The 19,362-nt window shown below is 39.3% G+C and overlaps 1 protein-coding gene across 7 annotated transcripts; it reads right to left on the bottom strand.

Moving 5' to 3' along the window:
* Window positions 1–2,006: 2,006 nt before the first annotated feature.
* kat7b (K(lysine) acetyltransferase 7b) lies at window positions 2,007–19,281 on the bottom strand. Of its 7 annotated transcripts, XM_029508235.1 has the most exons (16): window positions 19,115–19,281; window positions 16,851–16,998; window positions 15,466–15,600; window positions 14,277–14,386; window positions 14,102–14,237; window positions 13,924–14,012; window positions 13,560–13,640; window positions 12,435–12,533; window positions 12,212–12,322; window positions 11,209–11,400; window positions 10,113–10,202; window positions 9,246–9,386; window positions 8,950–9,043; window positions 8,591–8,737; window positions 7,138–7,244; window positions 2,007–6,988 (listed from the first exon to the last, which is right to left on the bottom strand). In XM_029508235.1, the coding sequence occupies exons 1-16, from the start codon at window positions 19,127–19,129 to the stop codon at window positions 6,890–6,892; spliced, it is 1,794 nt and encodes a 597-aa protein (XP_029364095.1). In that variant the 5' UTR covers window positions 19,130–19,281; the 3' UTR covers window positions 2,007–6,889. The 7 variants fall into 7 exon arrangements, with proteins under 7 accessions (XP_029364095.1, XP_029364092.1, XP_029364093.1 ...); XM_029508232.1 differs by having other exon boundaries at window positions 13,560–13,646; window positions 13,930–14,012; window positions 14,102–14,386; window positions 15,466–15,684; XM_029508233.1 differs by having other exon boundaries at window positions 13,560–13,646; window positions 13,930–14,012; window positions 14,102–14,383; window positions 15,466–15,684.
* Between the last annotated feature and the right edge of the window lie 81 nt (window positions 19,282–19,362).

The following is a 19,362-nucleotide window of genomic DNA, read 5'->3' as shown; positions in this document are numbered from 1 at the left end:
GAAGAAGTGCAGACATGGCAGATGAATAGGTAATGGATCAAGAAGATAAGTAGAGTTCATGAGCGACAGAAGCCGACTTTAATTTTAGTACATTCACAGAAGCTCATTAAATCTGAACCTGTGGGGATCAATCTCAGAAACAACTCGCCCAGCCCAGCAGACAACAAGAAGGGAGGAATTTGTGTATCTCCAAGTAATCATATGTGTGTGTGTGTGTTTTGTATGTTGTCAGGGCTACCCATTAGAGAGAGGAATAAGCATTCGCCTGGCAGACCTCATCAAGCGGTCCAAAGCACAGCAGTTCCACGGCCTGATGGGAAGAAGCACGGGTAAACAAGCAAATAAAAAAGCACCTAATTGTGTTTTATGGGGAGTTTATACATGATTTGTTGTGTTTGTGTAGCAGCCATATTGGACTTGGTAACCTGATATTGTACAGTAACATGTGTAATGTTCCCTCTGAAGCTCACAGTTTTCCCTGTTGAACTTTTAATCAGAACTCCAACATTTTTATCTCCTCTTTATTTCAGGTGTATCTCAACCTGTGAGACTGGGCAGGAAAGGTGAGTGTAATTACACTCAAGCACGGAAGCATTAATGTTGTTTTGCTGTTTCTTTCTGATATATATATATATATATATATATAAGTACAACCATTTTCAAGATAATTTAGTCTCTTTTAACCTTGAAGGTATTTTTCTTGTCTTTGTGCCTTTTTGTCTGCACCAGGAAATAAAGGGGAGATGTTTGTTGGACTCATGGGCAGAAGGAGTTTAGGAGAAGGTAATATAAACACTTTCATTTACATTTAGTTTTCCAGCCATTAAACTTTTGTGTAAAAAATGCAAACAAAATAAATAAAACAAAAAATTCCTTTCAACCGTGTCCATCATGCCAATCCATGCAACAGATCAGAAGACTTTCACAACCCACTTTAAACAATATCAATACGCCCTAACAGGCTTTGGGATTGATATCACACATGTCTACTATGTAAACATACATACTTGAACATTAATATTTGTCTGGGATAATATTTTCCTTTTCATCTCTCAATCTCGCAGATTTGGAAGAGGAGTGGAAATCTGATTCGTACTGAAGCTACAACTGGAGACAAACAGAAAATAATAATTACAGCCAGATTCAACTATACTGTCCAATGCAGTTGTGCGTTGTTGGCAGACAAGACACAAAGTATAACACACTTTGACTGGGCAGATGTTCTCAACAACTGACCATTGTCTCCAGATAATTCAAGCTGCTACAAATCATCAAGATCATTGCCTGTCCATCACTGTTGAACTATAATCTATCTTGTTATTGCTAATATTTTTGTCATATTTCAAATTCTGTACATGTAGGCCTTGTGTTTTTGAGGCCATTTGCTGATTTCATGCCAAATAAATTAAAGCTGATTACATTATGTACATGTGCTGTTATTGTGTGTTATTACAATAAAGTATAGCGCATAGCAAAGTGTGAATGGAAAAAAACTGCACCAATAGTGTGAGCCAATAAATTATTTGCTTTACTGCTACTACATAAAATTAATTTGTTTGAGAAAAGTTGCCAATTGTTTCAACTCATATATATATAATATACATAAATTTCTAACATCATTTTCAAAAAGGAAACTTATCAGCCCAAGCTTTTTGTTTTGGGACAACAATGGCTGCAGCATGTCCAACTCCACTTAGTGGGCTGTGGACTGACTGAAGGCAGAGGTCAGTCCTTAATATATGTCAAACTGCAAAACCCTGGAAACTGAATTTCCTGTAATGCAAATAATTATCACCCCTGGCTAAAAAAAAATTCTAATTAAAATAACTATAAATGCTATATAACAACAATTATAATTAATAATTTAAAAATCCATTGAGCTCTACATTTTATTTTTGGAGTTGATTTTAGAAACAGATAAAGTAGATGAAGATGAGTGAGTGAGTGAGTGAGCTGTTCTTGGTGGAAACAGCTAACACACAAACAACACATGAGGCAAATCTCGCTATTTTCATTTATTGAAGAGGAAGAAGGGTGAAGCAAGTACAAAAGCACAACTGAGCTACATATCAATGCTGCACTACTTCTGTGTGCGTAGATTATATAGGTAGCAGTACTACAACAGCTCGCTGGCCTGTGGATGGAATGCTTCTGGTTTTTCTAAGTGACTGTGGTCAAATGTGTCAACAACCAGCAAGACGCTCTGAACCTGCCTATCTATAGCTGCCACTGGCACAGAGATTAAGAGTAAGACAACAAGATTAAATAAGAAACGAGGAAAAAAAAGGGGACTGTGAAATCAAGAATGGTTCTCTGGAGCAGAACACATTCCAAATGTTTTGACAAATGTTCGGTAGTTCTCGTTTCACTGAGTAATTTCTGGTGAAGAAAAATGTTTATGTTGATTTTCTCCCAATGTGGACAAAACACTCTTTCTCCCTCCTTAAGATGGATTTTTTCCCCTGTTTGACTTCAAATATTGAAGCAAAAGACGATGTCATCCATCAGTTATGAGGAGCCAAGGCCGGGGTTTCACAGCTCTCATATACAGCCCACTTATGTTCACATTTACACTTGCCAATTAACCTCCATGTCTCCATACTGCGGAGTACCTGGAAACGCTACAGGCGACCCCAAACAGAGGTTACACAGAGGTTTGACCCATTGAACCCTTTCGCTGTGAGGCAGCTGAGCCTAAAGCGAAACTTTATGTTTACCACTGATCAATTCAATCAGCAAAGTTACCCTTCTATTGAACACCATCATCAGTATCATCAGGTGTATTTCAGGATTTTAACTGCACTTTCCAGTTAATGCACTTACAAAGTGACAAGAAAAAACACTCCCTACACTCAAACCGCTCAGGAGTAATTCTGCTCAGTAGCACGTTGCAGAGAGTTTTATTCAGGACAGGTACTAAAAGGAAAAATGGAGTTGTCTGAAATGGATGAACTGTTTGTATTGATGTGAATTGTGCCAGTCAGTGACATGAACCGTAACCTCTCTCATGTAAAACAAAAAAAGACAAACTAACCACAGAATTAAATAAAATATGAACATGTAAAACACAAAGATGACAGAATGAAAACATTATTATAAACATGAAAACAAGACAAAGAAAAAAAAAAAACATTGTCAATTGGTTCACTTTAAGGCCATAGGGAATAAAAAACCCTAAGTGACACGAAGGCCATGAAAAGAAAGAAAGAAAGAAAGAAAGAAAAAAAAAAAAACACTTAAAAATTGCTGATTTGATCTGACATTGTTGGCCACACACCTCCAATTTCACAGCCAACTGCTGTCTAAGCTTATATACAATGTTTAAAGGAACAGTTTGACATTTTAGGAAATACATCTTAATGTTTTTGTTGCCGGGGGTTAGATAGAAAGACTGATGCCACTCTCATAACTAAAGGATAAATATCTCAAAAGCCACTTAGCTTAGCATGAAGACAACCTGGATCCAGGAAGAAACTTGGCTCAGTCCAAAGCTAATCAAATTTCAAACACATACTTTAGTCTGTTTAACTGAAGAAAAACCAAACCGTAAAAGTCATGGGCCAAGGCTGTTTTCAATCTACTGCTAAGCTAAGAAAACTGGCTGCAGGCGACTGCTTCACATTTACCATGAAGGAAAGAAAGCGGTATCAGTTCTCTCGTTTAACTCTTGGCAGTGAATTAAATACACCAAAGTGAGCTGGTTAACATCTTGATGAATAAATATGGAGATTATCTATAAAAGAAATTCCAATTCAATGAAATGCAGTGAGCGATTAAGGACGCTTGCAGCAGCACTTATGTTGGTAACAAGCAGTGACAAAATGCAAAAGTGACACACTTTGATTCAATCACGTGTCATTTTTGATAACTGGAGCAAAAACCTCTGAAGTGAAACGTGTCTTTGTCGGGTGTGGGTGGATCCCCACTGATTCTCCCTGTACCTTTGAAGAGCTTCTAATCACATTCAAATCTACATATACATTTTTTTAAATAAATATTTCTGACAAGGAAGCAAGTCCTATGGAGTAGACATTCCCCTAGATGACTTTGTCTTTTACTTTCTACAAAGTTAACATATCTTTTTTTTTTAAGAATATAAATAGCATGTTAAAAAATCTAATAAAAACAACTTGCTTGTGAAACACAGTGACATCTTTTTATGTTAACACACAGAATAAAAACAGAAAGAAAACAAACAAACAAAAAATGGGCTGTTCTAGCATTTATATAGTGGCAAAACCTCAGAGGTAGAAGAAGTGTAAAATATCATTGAGAACTTTCAAAAAAAAAATAATAAATCAACACAAGAGACAAAGAAAACACAGAAACATACCCCCACACTCCTCACAGTGGAGATTCTCTCGATCAGAATACAAGACATCATGAAACACAAAGAACACTAAAAGTGAAAAAAGGGGATGTGGTAACAAAAGGTCCCATCCTGGTGAGACAGAACTGTACAAACATGGCCAATGGCATCTATAGCTTTCTAGTTAACGGGTGGGTTTGTGAAATGGGTGAAACACTGGATGTTTGTGTTAGTTTCATGAGAAGAAAGTGATTTTCTGTGAGTTCAAGCAGCCGCTGTTTCTTATTGCTTCTTGCACAAGAAGCACATTTGTGGAAGACTTGACTTGATACCATTCTCACTCCTCACACCATTTTCAACCACGACACTATTTCCGGACTAAATTGAAGTAAATTTATTTGACTGCACACTCTAAATATGTAAAATCACAGTAGTGTCAATATTAGATTTCCTCCCATGGAAATTACCTAATTCATTTGTTTTTCGGTTCAGTCATGTGACCTGGGTGGTAAATCAAGGTTAGGACTCCTATTCCTGGAAACTTGATGCATTTTGAGCCTAAGCCTTGTCCTATTTAATCACAGCCAGCTGGTCAGTGTCTCCCTCAATGTGCCACGAGTCAGCGTGCTGCCAACATTCGGTCTGTCTTGAGAACAGAATAAAATGCAGCACAGGTTCAACGCTGACTGCTGCAAATTGGATCACTGGGTGTGCCTGGTGGTCCGTGCTAATTAAGTGTGCAAGAGGAGGTGCGCTAGCAGCAGTCAATTAGTCTCAGTTTCCAGATAACAAATGAGCTTGACAAGATATCAGCAGCCCTCCTGATTCGAATGACATCACTGGCTGCGTCTGTGGCTAGTTTACACTTCAGCTACATCGTATGTCAGACAAAAATCTGAATCGAAACCTCAAACCGAAAATATGAACATAAAGTCTCTTTCTTATGGAGTCCTAAGTGTTGGATATTAAATCAACTTTTAAAAAGAGACTCTATTTCAAAAATTGTGTCAAATATTAGTGATTACTTTGAAAGAAAAACTTATTAAAATTATTATAACCTCATCATTCTTTGCTCAGTCATAATAAAATAATTTCATTGAATATAATTCTTACATTAAACATCTTTTTTTTTTTCTTTTTTCAGATGAACCTTCAGTTCATGTCACTTTTAATGATTGAAGTTATTTCAGCCAATCATCCCTGTCTTTCATTGGCCAGCGCCACAATTAGCACCTTCCATGCCAAAGTCCAAGAGGCTGCTGCTGTAATAAATGCAGTACAGAGACAGGAACAAAACCTCTTGAGCTCTCCAGTCCTAGTTTAATGTGCTAACTTCAGCATGGATCACTAGGTGGGACAGAATGTGGATTAATCAGAATAACAATCAGTCATTTTGATGTTGGCTGCTGTAGGACACTGATCAGCTTTGATTGTCATAGTCAACCAACACAATAGCCCAGCCTAGCTAGTTAGCCAGCACGTTGGATAGTATGTGCTGCCTTGTTAGGCTAAATTAGTAAAACCACAAAAAGTGAGCGAATATGTGTGTGTTTTTTTTGTTTGGTTTTTTTTTACAGTAGCTGCTAGAGTTCATTCAGACTTGTCATTGTTTATATTCTTGCTAACAGCAGCAAAGTGGCTGAGTTAAGAGCGTGTTAGTTTGAGAAGAGGGAATGGGTAGGGGATGGGATGGGATAGGATAAATGGAAAATCAGGAAAATATATTAAATAAAAAATGGCATGAAATAGGAGCATCAAATTTAAGCAGACTTTTTAAAAAGAGCTTAAAGTAAAATCAGTTCATTAGAAAAGAAAAGAAAATAATGTACAAGTAGAGATTTAGTAACTGTTCAAGTATTGAACCAAACTATTAGTTCATTTAAATGTTGCTCATTCTTTTCATGATTATTTTCTCTTTTTTTAAAAATGGAACTTTTCAGGACTCTGTACTTACCAGTTAGTCATTTAAGGGCAGTAGCCCTGTAGCTTTGATTCTCAAATGTTTAAATCATTTTAAATGAACTAGTGTTGAAATGGACAGTAGTGACAAGGAGAGTGGTATTGAAGAGAACTTTGCAAAATGGATGAGTTTTAAAATCTAATAAAAAGACATGTAATATATTGCTTTAACTTTCGTACCTTTTTCTTGCCAGCGGGAAGGTAATTGCTAATTGTTTCAAGTACTTAAGCAGAAATACTTCAATATGTAGAACTTGAATTTACTTGTATTCGTATCTGCAGTAATGTTTTTGCGAGGGCAATTAGATGTACATCTCATTAGAAGACCGTCTTTGACCACCTGACCACTGGTTAAATATTGCAGAACCGTTGAACATTGGAAGTAATTCAAGTTTATTTTATAGAATTTTTTTTGACTGAGGGTATTAACAAATGACTGCTTGAACCCACAGTAAGTGAATCTGTACATGGATGACTGTGCTGTAGCTGGCTCATAGTATATATGTTGAAAAGAGTGCATGTGGGAGTTTAGGCTCAGGGTCTGTGAGCATGCCAGAGTGTAGAGGATGATCTGTCTGTGTTTGTGTGCCATGGGCTTTTGTAGTGTGAAAAGAAGCTCCTCTACGTCCCTTTAGGTGGTGTCCATTTTAAGGCTGTGGGATCAATGGTCTTGCCATTGCCACGTTTTGTCTCCTTGGCCTTCCAGTCATCAATAAGGTCCTACAGGAAGAAAAAGTTCCTTAGCTCCAAAGATGAATGAAGCACCATAACAACATTTTAATATAACTGTCTGGAGAACCTCATACACTTGTTGACCAAAACTGTATTACCTAAAAAGTGGACAAGATAGCGTGAAGCATGTTTCCCACCTGTCTCTTTAAAACCAGGTGTTTTCCCTTCCAGTATTTGAGCATCTGGAGGGACTGCAGCGTGCTAACAATATCCACTGGATTCACTGCAGTCTCCTGACTGATCTCTGTGATAACAAAAGTTAGAAGGTCAAAGTGATGGCTTCTGAATTTGAGGCAGCAACTCCATGATCTTTTCTTTGTGGCCTAGTCATGCACGAATGAGCTCCAGACTGTCATTCAGCCAAGCTAAAGTTAAAAAAATAAAGGATAACAAATCACAAAACAAACATCAAATTCTAAGATGTTCATCAAAATATAGTCACAGTTGCATAGTGGTACAGAGTGGCCTTTAAAATATTTGATACAGTTCTTGAAAAATAAGGTGATACTCTAAAATAAACTAAAATAAAACGAAAATATGGACCATTTCTCCATGAAGCTAAAAACTACAGAGAAATCAAAGGAAGAATTTTGTTCTGTTTATGCCAAAAAACTGTATCATTGTGTACCTTGCTGCTGTTATTAAGTGTAATATAACCACATTCACAGCTCCTTCTATGAGAAAACTGCCATGAAGTTAGAGCTAAACCAAACTATACTAAATGATGATAAAGACCATCATCATGTCTAGCTATGAATAACAATACAGTGGGAACACATTTGGAGTGCATACTTAACTTGGATAACTTGGAGGGTACCATCTACTTAAATTTAAAATATAATGATCATGGTCAGAATGAAAATATAAAAGCCTGAGCTCAAAAGGAAAGAGGCTTGTATAGGTTTTAAGAGGGAGGAAATGCATTCAACATATATGCTGGACTTTTTCTTGCCACACCGTGTGTTCTGATAAGAAGTACCTAATGTAAACAGAACTGTTGTTTGTTTACGAGAAAACTTGACATCTAGCTGACAAGTACAGTGAGTAGGATCCCTTCTCTTCCTTGCTATTCGGCTGTATGGATACTAATGCTGGTCAGTATACTACTTTGGCCCAAAATCTGCATATCTACTGGATGAATTGCTATGTTTTTTATTTTAAGACACTGAAATTCCTCCCAGAGAGGAATACCTGCAAAACTATTATTTGTTTTTAGGTCATTAAAAGAATTGACACGCTCTCATGCTAAACTAAAAAGGTAAACATGATAAATATTAGCACTGTCACGGCGACTGTGACTGTGTTAGCCTGCTTGTGTTAGTACCCAAACACACACAGTGTCTCAAGAACTGCTGACCTTTTGGAGTGCTCACATTCCTTCCTGTGATTAACTTTGTTTATTCCACAGTTTCAACTTCTTATTAAACCTATTGGCCAACAGCCATGATCTAACTGGTGTGCTGTTTCAACTTTTTTTTTTTTTTTTTTAAATGAAAAACAGCAGTGGTGACTAAGTGATTTGGACAGACTGCCCAACATTCCTCTCTCCTGTAATCTTCATGAAACAAGACACTTTGGTCCCAATCTGACCTTTGATAGAGATCTCCTTGCCCTGGAAATTGTTCAGGTAGCGCAGCAGCACCTCCTTCCAGTAACTCCGGTAGCTGATGAGGCCCAGGTCAGACAGAGGACGCTCAGGAGAACCCACCTTCTCTTCCACCTTGGACAACAGGTAACCTGGTAGGACAGGGCAGATCGAACTTGTGTATTTTCTTCCTCAAAAAAATAACAGCATTTATGAGTGTAATATGTAAAAAAAAAAAAAAAAAAAAACAAGTGTTATTTTCAGACTGACAGCCTTCTAAATTGTATGTTATTGTGCTGAGCAGAAGCCCTGGCTAGAGTACATTTATGAAAGTAAAATACACAGACCAGGTGTCTATACTCACTGAAGTCTATGAGCATCTTGCCATACCCTTGCCTCATATACTGTGGCATAGTGAGGATGCAGGACACATTGTAATTCAGGAACGAATTCTTCTCCTGCAGACAGAAAATCCAAAAACACAAACATCTAAATGACTCAGGTTTTGTTTATGTGCTCACTGACATTTACTCAGGTGGAGTATATTTTATGCCCTGGGAGGACTATGAAATAACCAAAAGCAATTTCTCAACTAATTTTACTTAATGATTTCTTGTGAAGTAATCAATATATTTTCTGTTTAACTAGCTCCCTCATTACCTTAGAGAAGTATCCCACTAGGTGGCACCCTGTGTTGTCAGCTTCAGTCATGACGTAGAAAAGGAACGGTTCGACATCGTAATACAGTGTCTTGTGGTCCAGAAAGAGTTTAGCCAGCAAACACAAGTTCTGACAGTAAATCTGAGAGGAGGAACATCACAGATATTAGAACTGATCATTTGAATGCTGGTTCAATTCATCCAACACTGGTAAATTATCCTTCCCTCCCTGTGTGGGCTTTCAAATCGCTCACAGAGACAGAGACAGATTTCTGTCTCTAGGTTTACAGGAGCCTTACATTTGGGCGTTAATATACTGATCATAATTCAAGTTAGAGCGATAACTTTAGAGAGGGCCAAAGCAAAGTGCAGGATTCAATGTAGGTGTAACCTGTCATGTAATCAACATTAACATACCCAGGATAGTTTGTCTATCTCCACAGGATGACTTTTGACTGTCAGATCCTTTTGACCATCTCCAATGCACTGCTTGATTTGAGTCACTGCCTAACTTGATGTCAACCCATCCTCTGTTTGTGTCACAGTAAAATACTGCTCAGGCATCACATCACTGGCATAGTGTCAGTGTAGATATCAGTAGAAAGTAGTCGATATCATTGGCTTCTGGCCACAAATTGATTGAAGTAATTCATAACAACTTTGCCCATTTGGCCAAAAGACATGCGAGAGCCTGACAACCTGTCCAGAGTGACCCCTGCCCTCAGCCAAAGTCACTGCCACCCCTGCATGGGTAAACAGTATGAAAGTATAAAAGTAGATGGATGAATGTAAAAATGTTGTTTTGAGAAGGACCAATGATGCCTCCTCCTCCTCCTCCTTCAGCACAACCTGTGTAGCAAACTCTCACCTTGTTCTTCTTCCCATCCACCTCAAAGACAGAGATATTCCCCTTCCTGTAGATTTCATCACCTGGCGGATGCTTCCACACACACTTAGCCTTCATGCAACAGAAACAACAAAGATGAAAAAGCAGGCAAAGATTAGTTTATTGGCTACTTACTAAAACATTTCACTTCAGTTAGTCAGCACTCACAACTTGTACAAAGCCTCTGTTCACATCTCTGGTCTGGCAGATTTAAGCTGTGCACATGACTTTTGTATTTCATTTATATTTACCCAGTACCCAGTTTGGGAAAAACTCCTTTTTTTGGATCTTTAACCTTCAATATAGAAGCAGCATGAACTGGCCAATACTGAGGCCAGTTCTATGACAGCAGTGTCCATTTTGTTAACATTTGCAAAAAAAACAACAACAAACAAACAAGAAAATTACACATCAGCGATGTGTTGTCCGAGCAAACAAGGTAAGCAGTGTTTTCCCAGCTGAATCTGAAAATAGACAGCACTGAGTGTGACGAAGAAGGGAAGCTAGTTCTCCATTCTCTGCCTCCTTTTCACACTCATCATGTGAGTTACTGCTCTCCTGTGGTGGCAGCAGGGTATTGTCAAGCTTGCTTCACTTCCAGTCATAGTACCTGTTGTTTCTGTTATTTTTTTGGGCAGGGAACACACTGTTACCTTCCCAGCATGATGCTGTCAGACCAGAGACATCACAGCGACACTCTGCTCAGGGGCTTTTCAAAAACACCCAAATCATAAAGACACCGGCATTTACAGCAGCACAACCCTGGGGATGAGATGTTCTGTCAGTGCCTTCAGCCATGTTTTGATCAACACTAAAACCCATTGTGCTTGCCTCCCATTCTGTAGGGGAGAATAATGCTTGCTGATGATGTATAATCGCCAACTTGAGTTAATTTATCCACAGTATTTCACCACGGTTAATAACAGTGGTGATGACACACAGTTAAAGCAGTAAAGAAATACTAACATGAATCATCCAGCATTTCTACCATGATTTAGCTTGAAGCCAGTAATCATTTTATCTCCAGTCATGATGAAACTGAGCAGAAGGGACAAGCAGAGCTGAGGATCCATCTCACCATGTGCCTGCGCAGAATAGTCTGGCTCTTCATGTACTTAAGGCAGAACTCGCACATATAGAGCCTCCCCAGGCGGGCATATTCTTCTGGATATGGAGAGTGGTACCAGGTGTCCAGCTCATAACGACCAAACACAATGGTCTTTATCATGTTACTGCCCTCCGACACCTGACCGGCCAGACGGAGCTTCTCCTGCACAAGCCAAGATAGGAAGGACAGAGAGAGAGGAAGAGGAATTGAAAAAGTATAAAGAGGATGAGAAGAGAGGGCAGGTGAGGAGGCAGAGGGAAAAGAGGAGAAAGAGGAAAAATATGTCAATTATTAAAGGAACAGGATCAGGTGAGTTAAACCTCAGTGGAGGAAATGACTCACAAAAGTGAAACAACAAAACAATAAACAGATGAGGAAAAATAATTAGGATGAGGTAAAGGCTCAATATGATGGTACCAATTGCTTCAACATATGTTATGTGCAAGGATTTTAAGAACATTTCAGTGATAGAATTTGTTCTTGAAACTGAGAGAAGATAAGACTTGTATCAAAAAGAGTAATTTCATTTTTGTTATCAAAGGTAAATGGAAGTTCAGACCCTTAATTCAACCTGTCTTAAGTTCCAGGGTTTTTAAGATGGCTTTTATTTTCAAATGAATAATAGAAAAAAAAAAGAAAAAGAAAAAGAAAAAAAAACTAAGCTTGACAATCTTGTTGAATTGAATAAATTGGTTGCTTCTTTTGGACAATTATAGGCAGAGAAGAAAAATAACCATGCTCTCTATTCCGAATGGGTCAAAAAGTAATAGAGTAGGACAACAAACAAATCCAAAAGAGCAGGAAGGGACTGTCCAAACTACCAAAAATATCTCACACTCCTCCTGTGGCTGCAGAGAATGGATTGCAGACTGAAACAGAGAAGAAGAGGAGTAAGGCAGAAAGGAGGGGAAAAACAGAAGGGGGGAGGCGAAAAGTGTAAGGGAGGGAGATGGTGATGAGTTTTCTCTCTTACAAGGTCGTCCGAGGCACGTGCCTGCGCTTTCCTGAACAGCTCAAGGTCGTAGTCGCTGGTGATGTTCTCCAGCAGCGGCTCCCGGCTCGTCCCATGGCTTTGACGATGCTCCTGGCAAAGGAGGGGGGTCATGAGAGAAAGAACAATTACTCTAAATTTATGATATTTGCATTTGCTTATATGCCTGTAATATTTTACACACATTAATGCCCCAATCACTTACCATGTACTTTTCCTTCTGCTCCTTGTTGAGGCCAGAATTCCTCTTCCTCCGCAGCTCTGTCACCTTCTCCTTGTAGCGCAGCTGACGGTCTGTTGGGGCCTGTGACCACAGACACAAACGCTTCAACAGAGAGATTCTGCACTTGCATTTGAAGCCCATTACATTACAAGCCCATTAAAAAGAAAGCAAAAAATAGATCACAACCTTAATTTAAAGCTGTGTATGAAAAGAGAACGTCTTACTGAGCTGTATTGGTTTTCATTCATACATGCATATAGATGTTATTTTGACAGCCTGATACATAAAAAAAATTGACAGAAAATGTGACGGTTCAGATTTCAGTTCACTTCACACATCTTTGACCACTTTTATGTAATTTCCACCCATGTGCTGATAATACTGTGATATATCACGTCTCAGTTTCGTTTGTTCTTCTCCTCAGGCAGATATGATCTATCAGCAGAATGAAAGTTACACGTTCCTTAGCTAAAAAGGAATCTGTCTTTACATTTGGAGAATATGATGCGGAGGCTGGGGAATCTTTGGCACCAGAATGCCCCGTTTACGGTCTGTTGTGGCACATTTTACCTTCTTCTAAAATGATTGTATCTCCTGAAATTTATTTTGGGGACTTATTTATTTTATTTAACAATGACATACTGAGCTGAGAAACCTTGATATGATGATCTTACAGGTTAAGCTTTGTCTTCTGGATGAGCAACTCAAAAAGAGTTAATCATCACATTTGATTTCTTGATAAAAGAAAAAAGAAGGCATTTACTTTAGAATAAAACACTTGATGTTTATTTGTTTATAATATACTGTGTATAGTTTTATGCTATTTTAAGGGACCATTTATTGTCTGGTGTAGGAAAATGAAAATGTAGTCTCTAGCTATAGTAGATCAATTAAAACTGTACCAAACAAGTTAATAAACATAACAAACAAGCAAATAAACAAAAAACCAAGAATGCAGGGATGAGTCAGACCACAATTATTGTGACTCAACCTACAGCAATGATTCATCCCTTTTCAGAATGTCTGTGGTTGCATCTGTGTTTTACATGTGAGCATGCATCACTCTGTTATGCTTGTCTGATGCACTTCGTGCAATTTGTGATTTACCTGGTTTCTTGTGGAGTGTCTGTTTTCATCCTGACGGTGTGACAATGTCCTCTCCTCTGTCTGTTTGTCACGCGTTGATGCCTTTCCCTGACAAAAACATCAACATTGTGTACCACCAACAACCAACAAGCATCCCTGCAGCAGCAATATCACAGTGACGGCCTCTATGTTCCTGGCGCTTTCACAGCATGACAATATCAATTTCAGTCTGCTGGGATCCTTTGGTTTTCGTCCACTGGATATTTGGTCTCAGCGTGTTGAGGAATATTTAAAGAAGTTAAAAAGAATTTTAAAAATGAACTCCAGGAAGTACTAAGTATTTTTTAATCCAATGTACAATGTAACAGATGGTTATCAAGTGTGCTCGTACCTTGCATTCATCAGCAGAGAGGTTGTGGTAAAGAGGACATCCTGATATGGAGAAATGCCTCTCATGCCTCCCGGTTAGGTGACCTAATTGAAAAAGTGGCGGAGAAATGGGCTCAGAATTGGTCTAAAGGCAACACGTCTGATACAAAAGGTTGCAGTGCTTGCTTCCTTACCCAGTGAGTTGCAGCCAGGTGTGGGACACTTCATATTGAAGTTGTAGCTCTCATGGAAGCGCCGTCGTTTGGGCCGGTGAGAGAGGTCGTGGGCAGCAGCCTCTTTGAGTGACAGCTCTTTAGCTAATCGCTCGTCCTCCTCCTGTGAAACTACAATATCATTGCTAGAAGAAACAAGATCGTTGCTTGGGCTGGAAACCTCGATGTCTGACTCTGAGGATGGGGCATTGCCTGTTGGGGTGCGAGGAGGGGTCTCATCCCGGTCCGCCCCTTGTTTTAGGTCTGCTGAGCCAATCAGGAGAAGATAGCATTATTGATATTTAAACATTTGTTTCTATGCCAAAGTCTCTGGGGTTTTAACGTTTTTGTTAACAAATCTACCTTCTCTATTGAAAAAAGAAATTATAATAGTTTGCAAAATACATATGCCCTTAACGACCAGCAGTGGGCTACCAGGGGATAGTCAATAATAAAGACTGATGTTACTGCAACAGACTATTGTTGGAAACAGACAGGCTGGCAGAGGATCAGATGAACAAACTCCAGGCCATGTCTTTCCATAAACTTTCAGTTACACTGGGCTATGCAAGATGTTAAGCAAACTTAATTTATATCTTTGATTGCAAACTTCTGCCAAACTTCTGCCAGTTTTCAAACTGACTTCCTTCGCTGACCAGAAAGACAAAACTTTCTGCCACTCAGTGTTTCCATACCATTTTTTTTTATCTTTGCAAAGATTTAGACAGATGTGACCATAATAAATAGATGTTACAGTGGCAAGGTGTGGTTGATAGTACTTTCCAAAGGTTTTCGTCACATGCCAAGAAATTAACTTTTATCACTTCCTTTTTCTTCCTGTCTTTTTTTTTTTCAAAATGGTATTGCATAGCATTCTGTTTCTTTAGGCCTTTATCGCTTTTAATTTACCTAGTTTGTGAACAGACATCTAATACTTTAGATTGTAAGCTATACCTTAAAAATTACCTGGCAGAAGCTAAAGCACAGAAATATTTTTAATGATTATGAAAACCACGTTAATATAATTTTATTTAATTAAACAACAATAATTAATATACATAATAATTTAATATGTATATGTGACAATTATATATATATATTATATAATAATTAGAATTAAATTATTATTAAACAACAAATAAATTAAACATAGAAATTACTGGCAAAATAATGCACTTGCTCGACATACAGTATTTAAGGTACGAATATTTATTTAATGTTGGGAAAGTGGCAAACTTTAAAAATGACAACATAGTTATAAAAACAATAATTATACTATCTTGTAAGAAGTCCCAAAGTAATGCATAGTGCTCATTTTAAAACATATAAGTAACACTTAGTCTCACCGTTAGCCTCAGTGTCTGAGCCAGACGAGCGACTCTGACGCAGCGGGTATCTTTTAGCTGTGGTGTTTGTCGACCCCTGTTGGCTCCGTGTGACTCTGCGACCAGAGGAGAAGACAGACGCAGCCACTGCTGTTGCTGCTGTCGTCTCCGCTGCTGAATCCAGGCCTTCATCAGGACCCACAGCTGCAGGTGAACTGCTCCGTACTGAGCTGCAGTTATCTGAGAGGGGAAGGGAAGACGAATGTAAAAATACAAAACTCATAACCTAATAAAGAGCATTGGAAGTAGAAGTCTCCAGCCTTTAACTTTTCCTAAAGTCAGATTAAAGGCGAATACACAAATACCTTCCTCCTCTTTTCAATCACTGGAAAAATCCCCTATAAATTTTTTCTTTCTATGCAGAAAGTACTTAACTGATTAAATGGATTAAAAGTCTATACTGAGCTGAGCATTTGTCTGTAAGCACCTCAAAGCTAAAATGGCGAGAAGAATGCTGATTTACTTGTTGTGAGTGGCCTCAATGTTCATGAAATTTCCAAGTCCAGCGCCAAAAAAAGAAAAAAAGAAAGAAAAAAGAAAACTGAGCCTCTGAATCTACTTCTGTCTGGAGCAAACACTAAGCTGTGCCGCTCTCAGGACCAAGGCAGCACAGCCAGCTTTAGTAACAAAAAGCAGGGGAAGCAGTTTCTGCCCCTCATTTCTCTGTTGTAAATCCCCTCTGGCAGCCACAGCAGAAAGAGGTCACAGAGGGTGTGTTTGTGTGTCTGCGGTGGGGGAAGGTCAGCCTGTCTGAACCCATTCATGTTTTATCCCTGTCCATTCATAATAGAAGTGAAGGCTCTGTGGTCTATGAAGGAAAAATTCTTTCTCATTAAAATGCCTCACGTATTATAACCATTACACGAAGGCATAGTTGTCTACAAAGAATTCAAGTAGTTATGACTGAAAAAAGAATGTGAAGTTTACTAGAGTGGGAAACTAAACCAGGATATAAGAAATAGCTTTAATTATACACATAAGGAAAATAGCAAGAGAAGTTCCTCCTAACTTTCTGAAGTTGGTAGAAGGGTCCAAGAAAGGTCTTCCTGCAGATCTGAATGGACTGGTATAATCTTAACGGTGAAATAAAGTGTTATATTTACTTAATCAATGATGAAAGATTAATAAGCCTGACAGGTTGTAGCCTCTGCCTTTATTCATGTGAAGAGTTTTAAAGTAAGTTAAAAACACTAAGAGATCAAAGAAACACACCAGCCAGTAGGCCTACTTTGCAGTAACTTTCCAACGGTGTGACCTGTTATTATAAGGCCTGAAGTCCAATGTTGAATGCCCACTCGGTGTTCATCTTACAGTGGAGTATTTTTTAACAAACTTCCCATGTTTACCTTGGGAGCTCTGACTGAGGCGCAGTGACGCACGAGTCAAGCGCGTGCTGCTGCGCCTGACTCGCGCGATGTCGGAAACTTCGGTGTGTTCGAGGTCGGCGGAAAAATCCGAATCCTCAGTGCCGTCCGAGCTGCTGCCTGCGGTCCTCTGGAATGAACAGTGATATGAAATACGTGTTTTTAACTTAGATACAGCAGTGCAACCGGGCGGTACAGTTTGGAAATTTCAGTGAAAGTGACTTGAGTAAAGCTACGTTGTTGTGACACACACAAACACACACACACAAGCGCATATTACCAGCGGGTAATTCAACAAAGATCCCATAGTGAGGGGGGAGGAACACCTCCTTCACATCTCCTCCGGCTCTGCTCTCAGCAAATACTCAAATAAGCCTCAGCAGCATCACCATGGACACTCCTTGCTACGCCGATTGAATGAACCCCTATCTGCCACAACGCCTGAATGAACCCTCCGTGGACTGTCTGTCTGTCAGAAAGGCCTTTTCTCCAGTAGACTCCCTGGCAGCTCGGTCAAGCAAAATGAACTCATGAAATATCCCAGAAACCTGTTTTACCGCACTGTTTGCTAAATCTGCAGGCTGCCACGCAGGAGGAGTGGGGTGATGTTGATAACAGAGGCGTATGAGGGGTTCACCCTTCCCCACTGTAGAGACCAAAACCCAGCTGGGTGGGGGTGGAGTAAGGAGGCTCTAGCTGCAGCCAACATGTCATTTGCATTTCACAAATAACATACTGGGGGCTCACGGATCCGCTAAAATAACAGCGCATTAACGTCACTATATGATCGCATGTAAGTGGTAGTGTTATAGGTGTTCAATAAAAATGTGAAAACAATGTCCAAGCTAAGAGTATTATTCATTTCCTGTTATATGATTTAACATTATATTAAAAAGGTCACGCAGCCTATCGGTAAACACATCTTAGAAAATCGGAATACTTTGTTGAGAGGCTAATTAGTTGCTATCGCAGCACAAGAGACAATACAGCACAGTACAACGGGTATCATGCCACAGGGAGTAACTTGTAATGTCTTGTCCACACTGGCCACACCCATCTAATAATTCTGCCTTCATTTCTCCTCAGCTGTACAGCTCTTAGTTTCGTGAGGGCGCCGGGGTCACAATTTAACGGCAGACTGGCCTCTTTCGGTCAGACTGAGGCTGAAATACAAAACTCCCGCAACGTAAGATGGCTTCAATACTTTATGTTGTTATGACTGACAATCAAACACACAAGATTTAAGTAATGCCAGCCAAACAGAGAGAGGAAATTGACAAATAGCAGCGCGACACATGGACAAAAAATTAAATAATAAATGACAACCATAATAGATTAAACATTATTACAGGGGATTTTACATTAAAAGGAAATGTAGGAAAAAAAACCATACAGAAAAAAATGAATTTCTAAAGTTTTGTATAAACTGACATCATAGGCCAGTAAGCAAAATGTACCTCATGTGCATTATTATGGCCTAACGTGCAAAATTTAAAAAAGGCTACTTTTAACGCTATTGAAAAATAAATATATTTGACTGCGCTGAAAGTTAAAAACAAAGTTGCAGGAGAAAGAAACAAATAAATAAATAAATATCAGCCTACTTTATCCACCACTAGCCCACGTTACGGTGAGCGCGTTTGACACCATCACAACATTAAAAACGGAACACCTCGTTTGCATACCACCAATCACATTGAAGTGGGGGCGTGGCCCGGGAGAAACGGACCAATGAACCCAACGCTTTCCCGATCCTGACCAATCACCGCGTTGTTTTGGTCCGGACGCTCCGTTTGATACTGGCACCCAAAGAACAGCCTGTTCCTTCCTAAACAGTTAAATCTGCCGTTACAGACGTTACCGGCCTCAGCACCTCTTTGCAGCTTCAACTGCCCTCAAGCTGCCGAGCAGCCATTTTCAAAGCATTTGCCACTGTATCTCCAGGAAGGTGCACTCAATAAACAACAGCACATTCTTGCAACTCAGCAATAAACATGAGCTAGCTTAGCTTTAGCAACAACACCAACCGCCAGCTCAGCTGAGTTTTTCTCCCGACACCGATATTCAACACACATTTAAAACTCATTAAGTGCAAATGGCAGAGCTGCATTTCGTCTTACAGGTGCTCACATATTTTCGCACATAAGCCTGATCGTTAACTCTAGGTTGGCTAACATTAGCTATGACGTTATGTTGTGTGTCCGAGCAGCAGTCTGCTCTGAGTCTGCAGCAAACGTCTTCCTTACCTTTCTCCGGGGCATTTTCAAAGGTGTGACGTATCGTCTGAGGCAGATTATTAATCTCCACTTTGGGAGCAATTTGATTCTTATTATGAAATCAATAAATCACCCGCTTTTGACATGAGCCAACTCAGCTGGAAAAGCGCACCTATTTCTCCGCACTTCCGCGAGAGTAGAGCGCAAACCCGTCCGTTTTTTTTTTTTGTTTTTTTTTTTTTTTTTGGAAGGGGGGTGCGTTGACACAATGACTCCGG

The sequence above is a fragment of the Echeneis naucrates genome, chromosome 8, assembly GCF_900963305.1.
Source record: "Echeneis naucrates chromosome 8, fEcheNa1.1, whole genome shotgun sequence".
In the NCBI taxonomy this organism is placed as follows: Eukaryota; Metazoa; Chordata; class Actinopteri; order Carangiformes; family Echeneidae; genus Echeneis; species Echeneis naucrates.
This window is presented reverse-complemented; position numbering and strand designations above follow the sequence as displayed.